The sequence below is a fragment of the Echinops telfairi genome, unplaced genomic scaffold (genome assembly GCF_000313985.2).
Source record: "Echinops telfairi isolate 266 unplaced genomic scaffold, ASM31398v2 ScPeMD7_7424;HRSCAF=8462, whole genome shotgun sequence".
Classification (NCBI taxonomy): Eukaryota; Metazoa; Chordata; class Mammalia; order Afrosoricida; family Tenrecidae; genus Echinops; species Echinops telfairi.
In genome coordinates this window covers 68,649,876-68,657,329 of record NW_022111324.1, presented here as the reverse complement: position 1 = coordinate 68,657,329, position 7,454 = coordinate 68,649,876, and the positions used below count along the sequence as shown (strand labels likewise).

General features: G+C 38.5%; 1 protein-coding gene across 1 annotated transcript in view; it reads left to right on the top strand.

Annotated features, from left to right (window-relative positions):
- RAB3GAP2 (RAB3 GTPase activating non-catalytic protein subunit 2) overlaps positions 1–7,454 on the top strand; it is a 118,887-nt gene that overhangs the window by 100,896 nt on the left and 10,537 nt on the right. Inside the window, exon 29 of the mRNA XM_004699908.3 lies at positions 3,568–3,603. Within this exon, the coding sequence (XP_004699965.1) occupies positions 3,568–3,603 (36 nt within the window). The remainder of the gene's footprint in view (positions 1–3,567; positions 3,604–7,454) is intronic.

Genomic DNA, 7,454 nt, shown 5'->3' with positions numbered 1-7,454 from the left:
CCGGGGGCTTAAGTGGAGAGGAAATGTTTTGAGAATGCTGAGGGCAATGAATGTACAAATGTGCTTTACACAATTGGTGTATGTATGATTATGATAAGAGTTGTATGAGTCCTTAATAAAATGACTAATATATTTATTTATTTATTTATTTGTTTATATTTATATATAAAGAGTTCTACTTTGTTTCCTTGCACGAACCTCACCCATAAGGCATTGCTTATAAATTCTAGACCCGACCTATTTCTTTAAAGTTCTAAGATGATCTAAGTGTAAGGTCTTCAGATTCTCTTAATTTATTTATCTTTTTAGAGTTTTTTCTATATTTGAGTAACAGACCTAGGATTTAGCTACTGTCTTTCATAAATCTTTTAAAAATATTCAGCATGGAATTCATAGCAACAACTCCCTCTTTTATTCATATTTCAGTAGTTCCTTAATTACAGTGTCATGCACAACCAGCATAAACAGACTTTCGAAGGGACACACCCTGCAAGCAGATAACTCAGCTGAGAGGAGCAAACTGCTGGTCATCTCCTACCCCAAGCAAAATGTGCTTTTCAGGCCAATTGAGAATGTGGGTTACTCTGGGATTGTGGGTTCATCTGTTAAATGGATGTCAGGAAACTAACCGTGACAGTCAGTTCTGGCTCATAGGGACCTTCCTTAGGACTTTCAGAGCTGTAAATCTTCACAGGTGCAGATAATAACAGCACATTCTTTTCCATCTAGAGTGACAGCTATTCCTAAACCAGGGCTAGCAGGACAACTATCCACTTTAGGCCAGTGTCCTCTGGGATTGAGGTCATTAGTAACATTATCTGTAGTTAAATCTATATATATTCTTTGCTCTGTCTGCTTCTTTCTAGCCTTCTAAGATATGCATTCTTTTTTGGTGTTTTTGTTTGTTTTTTATATGTTTGAACTGAACTAGGATGTCACTAAAGGCTGTTCAAGTCCATTTCAGTTTTACTTTTCCTCCTTATTTTTAGCCACTTCGACATGTTTGGGTCTGAGGGGTATGGAATCTTGAGGGATGTTTTTTTAAAATGACTGTGAGCCTTCGTGTGTGTGTGTGTGTGTGTGTGTGTGTGTGTGTGTGTGTGTGTGTGTGAGAAACTAATTTCTTTGGCTTCTTATTCTAGTTTACTTCACCTTTAATTACTCCACCTTGAGAGAATAATATAAAGTATCTTTGTAATGTGCCCATTAATGTTTATGACATTCTTATATCTACTGTGTATTTGCTCCTCACAACAACTTAAACTTAGGTAAAAGCAGTCTTGAGCTGGAAAGCAGAGAATTTATAATTGTTCCATAAATGTTTACTATAATGAATATCTCTTATGTGGATCCTAGGGCTACCTAGATAAAAGTCATAGTATGTGTGCCCCTACCAAAAAACTCCCCATCTAATGACAGGTAAACAGGTGGTAAGGGCATGGCTTCTGCATATAATTTTTGAAACATGCGTCCCTATGAACATAAAAAGTGAGACGAAGAAACTTACTCCAACAACCATTGTAGAGGCATGAGTTAGCCTCTTGGATTCTGAGAATGGCAGGTAGTTTAGTCTTGTTGAAGCTCAGGCTCCCAAAGGGAGAGGGAAAATGAACCTGAAGAGTCCCCGAGCAGGCTATGGGTCTGGGATTCTTTAGTAACACATGCGAATAACTTCACATGGCATATGTAATAGGGTTCAAAGTGGTTGAGTCAACACCATGGAGGCCACATCTGACCTCGTTTGGCCACCCAAGGGAGGAGAATCCAACTCTGCAACCTAGTGCCAGAAGTCAGATAACGCCTCCACCCTCCATCCATCTTCGCCCTATTCTGACAGCTGTTCTGCCCACTGCGACACTCTACTTCTACTTCTCTGCTGGGCTCAAGAGTCTCCTGGCAAGCTGCACAGAACTCACATGCATTTCTCATGATCAAGGAAGTTTATTAGGAGACTTACCAATTTACCACACATCAGGGTCTTACAACCTTTAAGATAGAGTCATTGGTCCGGTCCTCAGCTACCAGCCAAGTCTCCCTCTGGTCCTCAGCCACTCCACTACATGGTCCTTTGGCTTCTGCTGCGAGCACGCAGCCTGCCCACCGCTCTCGCTCTCCGCACAGTCTCAAGTCTTCCACTGCTCAGGGTCATCTCTGATGCCCATGCCTTGGCCTCTGTTCTCTGGTGTGGCGGGCTGCTGCCTCTGCTACGTCAGGCAGAGATTTCCTCTTTGCTCCACCAGTAGCATTTCTTCCTTGGTGGTCCCAGGAATTCTCTCTGTTCCCGTTTCTGAGATAGCTTTCTTACAGCCAGAAGAATGGCAACTAAGAGACTACGTGATCCCCTCTTGAAGTGTTTCCAATGTCCTATTTGCACAGTCTCATCCAATCCTTTGGTGGGTGTCATAGAGACAGAAGAGCCATTTTAAGAGATTTTACTTCACCACACCGTTATTTGATCTTAAAGATACTGGGTCAGATTTGCATTTTAGAAGGTGACTCTAGCAACAGTGTAAAATATATTGGTAATGGGTGGGCTAAGTGGGATGCAGTGATGTGTGAAGTCTTGGTCCTAGTCTCTTCTGCCATTGTGATCGTCTCGTTTGAGTCTCATCTAGCCCAGGAGATGTTCCTCAAGAGCACGGTGTTTATTTCCAACTTACTTCTCTGTATAAAATAGACATATGTAGAATAAGAAATCCACTTGTTTTCTGAGCAAGAATATTCCTCCCAACTGCTTTTAACCTTTTCCTTCTTTCTGACCATTTTATAACTGTTGTGTGTAGTTACCAACAAGCTACTTTGATTAGTAACCTTGAGTGTGGTTCTGGATTATAAGGCAATACTATTTGATTGTGCAAAATAAGGACCAGATTTTTAGAAAAGATTTTAATAGTTTAGCTCAAAAAAGATATAATTTATTTTTGAAAAGGATTATTTGTGAGTCCAGTGTATTGTATAAAATTAATGACTAGAATATGTTTTCAGTAAAACTTTTCTATTTTAAAAAATCATTCATTGGGGGCTCGTGCAACTCTTAACAAATCCGTACATCATTTGTGTCAAGCACATTTGTACATTTGTTGCCATCATCATTCTCAAAGCATTTTCCTTTCTACTTGAGCCTCTGGCATTAGCTCCTCATTTATCCCCTCCTTCCCTATTCCCCCCACCCCCATGAGCCCTTAGTAATTTATAAATTGTTATTAGTTTTTCATGTCTCCCTTCACCCACTTTTCTGTTGTCTGTCCCCCAGGGAGGCGGTTGTATGTAGATCCTTGTGATCGGTTCCCTCTTTCTACCCCACCTTCCCCGTATAACCACTTTCACCACTGTTCCTAAAGGGATCATCTGTCCTGGATTCTCTGTCTGTACCAGTGTATATCCTCTGGTCTAGCCAGATTTGTAAGGTAGAATTGGGATCATGATAATGGGGGGTGGAGAGGAAGTGTAACTGCAACATTTGTTAACATAATTTTTACTTTCGGTAACAGTAATGCCTTTTTATTTCAGTTACTAAGAAGTAAAGTTTTTGTTGTTTTTTTAATTATTTTATGTCTTCTATCTCAGGTTGGAAAGTCACCTAAGGATAGGCTCTGTCGAAGGGTAAGTGAATTTTCCGTAACTTAAAAGTGTGGCTGTCAACCCTGCACTTTGCATAATACCTCATTAACTGAAGGGGCAAACTCTGCTTTGTACCTACTTATGGCATAATAAAAGTGGAAAGAGAATAACTATGGTAAGGAAATTGGTCATGGACTATGGCCTGTTTTAATTTATCTTCCCAGATTGTTGGCAAGATGTGTTCAACTTTAGACTGGACAGGAGGATAACATGCCACATAAGTATATTTGCTCTACCTTAGATAACAGACTTATTGTTCACATGCAAGCGTCTAACATCAAATTAAACCAGATTCTGTGACTAGTGAATTTGGCCAACCTACATTAATAGCTATTTGCAGACAGGGCACTAGTTTTCAGTAATGTCGTTTAGGGGTTTGTAGTAGCTTTTGCTCAACTCTGAGGTCTTCCTGTTCTCTAAAATCTTAAACTGTATTAAGACATATTCTAGGTCTTCATTTCTTTGGTATGTTTTTCAGAGTGGTTATATGACTATAATATACATACACAGTTTATATTGCATATACCACACACACCCCCCAAAAAAAAACAGAATTTTTTTTCCCAAAGATATTTTTTTTTTTACAAAACAACCTTATCACCTTCAAAGTACTCTCCATTACACTTAATACATTTGTCAAATCTGCCGTTCCATTCTGGGAAACATTTTTCAAACGCATCTGTTTGGGTAGCTGACAGCAACTCCCTCATTTTTTTCTTCACCTCTTCTACTTCATCAAATTGCTGTCCTTTCATGTCCCTCTGCATTTGCAGAAACAAAATGAAGTTGCATGGAGCAAGGTCAAATGAATAAGGTGTGTGGGGCAAGAAATGCATGCTGTTTTTTGCTGAAAACTAGCACAATGAGTTGGTTGTGTGACCAAGTGCATTGTCATGGTGGCAAAACTCATCACCCCCCCACCCCCCACCCCCGTCTGCCACAAATCAGGCCTTTTTAGCTGCACAGCGTTAAGCAATCTTTTCAGAACCTCTAACTAGAAAGCTTGAGTAACAGTCTGACCTGGTGGAATGAACTGCAAATGCACAATGAGTCAACATTTTCCTCCATTCAGGAAGTTGATGGGTGTTCAGAATGAGGTTTGTCATCAAGTGACATTTCCCATTTTGAAATGAGAAAACCACGTGTATGCCTGAGTTTTTCCCATAGCACTATCTTTATAAGCTGTGTTTAACATCAGTTTCTACGGCATTTTTCCAGAGTAGGAAACAAAATTTCACAGCCGCACGCTATTCTCTTAAATTGGCCAGCACAAAAAAACAAGGTTCAAGCGAAACTGCTTTTACAAAAAAATTCACTGTGACCAGAGAGAACTTTCCCAGGTAATGCCACTGGGTGCACTATCTCAGAGCAAGTTGCGCAATGCTCCCCTAGCAGGAAAAATGCTTACTACAAAAGCTCTGCTCTGCCCAACACAATTTGTTTTTTTGGGAGTACCCCTTCGTATATATGAGAAAAATTAAGAAGTTTGTGGAAATATGGACTCAAAAGACAATGGACTTTTTTCAAGGAATTTTTTCTACACCGTTATGTTTTTAATTCTTTTTTTGAAATAGTTTTATTGACATATAATTCATATTATACAATTCAATAGTTCAATCATATTTTAAAAATACAATCAGCACTGCAATCAATTTTATATATTTCTTTTTAATTTTATATTTTCTTCTTGTAGTTATTGTTGAGTTCATTTCCGCCAACCTCCCCTGCTATAGCCCTAAGAAACTATTAATCTAGTTACTGTCTATAGATTTACCTATCCTGGATTTCATATACTGAAAAACATTAAAAAAAGAAACAAAAATGAAAAGTCTAACAATAACCAAATAGAAACTTCCATTAAAAAGAAAGCAGGAAATATCAAAAACTAGAACAAATTTAAAATGGGTCAAAAGGGAAATTAAATTATAAGGTCCTAAATTCTTACCTATATACATCTGCAGTAATTCACTTTCCAACACACTCACTGTCCTATAGCAAGGATATTCACATCCCTGGTCTATGGTCAGAGGGGATTCACTGGAGGCTTAAGCCACATCTACTGTTATCCATAACCTTTGACAAACCAGGTGCTCAAAACTTAAGCTCTGGTACTTTTCCCTTCTCTAGTCTTAGATTTTATTACATATAATGCTTGGATCGCACAGGCTGGTGTGCTTCTTCATGTGAACTTAATTGACGCCTCACTGGGGTGGCTACTTGTTGTAAGACAACTGTTTAAGATGCTATTCCGATAGTTGGACACCATCTGATTTCTTCACCATACTTTTGCTATAGCACCCATATCTTCAGTGATCTGTTCGTGAGGGCAGGTATCTAAGGCCACATCATAAAAACAAATTGTTCTTATAGTAAGGCTATAATTAAGTACAAGCTCAAAATTCATACATTTATGGTTGATATATCTCAAAGAAATTTTTTAAATGCTTATGTGTGTACACACGCGTGAGAGAGTAAGTCCAAAAATATTGTTACAAATGGTAGAAACCTTTATTAAACAAAAATAATCAAAATGTGAAGCTATTGTTTTCAACATATTTTTCCATCTAGGTCAATACACTTCTGAAGGTGTTGCCTTCTCTCTAGCACTACCTCAAAGGATTCTTTGCTTTTAATTTACACCAAGTCAAAGCTGCCGCAGTTTTGGCATCCTGAAGGGAATCAAGTCATTTTCCCCTTAAATGTTCTTTGTGTGTTGGAAGCAAAAAGAAGTTTGAAGAGACAAAATCAAGGGTTTAGGGGGCATGAGGTCAAATTGAGCAACAAAATACTCAACAAAATAGCCCCAGCTGCCCTTGAAGAATGAGGAGGTGTACGATGTCAAAGAAACACTTGGCACAAATTTCTTGTCCTTTTTCTCACCAGTGCAGTTGTCAATTTTCTTAAAACTTTCCAAATACGTCTAGGATTTCCCTGGGTCCTGTGAGGAAATCTATCAAGATTGCCTCTTTGAAATCCCAAACATCAGTTGATACAGTCATCTGAATGGCTGCCATCTTTGCTTTAAATTTAACGTGGCCCAACAGATTGCCTTGGAAGCCACATTTTGATTATTATTTTTTAAATCATTTTATTAGGGGCTCATACAACTCTTATCACCATCCATACAAACATCAATCATGTAAAGTACATTTGTACATTCGTTACCCTCATCGTTCTCAAAACATTTACTCTCTACCCTGGCATCAGCTTATTTTTCCCCTCCGTCCCCTCTCCCCACTCCCTTATGAACCCTTGATAATTTATAAATTATTATTTTGTCATATCTTACACTGTCCGATGGCTCCCTTCACCCACTTTCTGTTGTCCGTCCCTCAGGGAGGAGGTTACATGTAGATCCTTTTAATCGGTTCCCCCTTTCCAAGCCACCCTCTATCTACCCTCCCAGTATTACCCCTCACACCACTGATCCTGAAGGGATCATCCTCCCTGGATTCCCTGATTATTATTTTTTTTTACGGCACCTTTACACATGTGCATTACTCAGTGCACTTGTCTGTATCCACCCACTGTTAGAATGAGACATGTTTAAATGAATTTTATTTGGAATAACTTCCTGCATATATGTAGTAGTAACTAGAGCCCTAGTAGCAATACTTTTAACTTACCCTAATATACACACACATAGTTACTTTGGAGATATGAGGAATTTATTGTTCTTTGAAAATTGTATGTGGAAGAACATTTTAACAGTTTATTTATTTATTTTTTATTTATTTATTTATTTTTTTTAATCAATTTATTGGGGCTCATACAATTCGTCACAATACATAGATCAATTGTGTAAAGCACATCTATACATTTGTTGCCCTCAT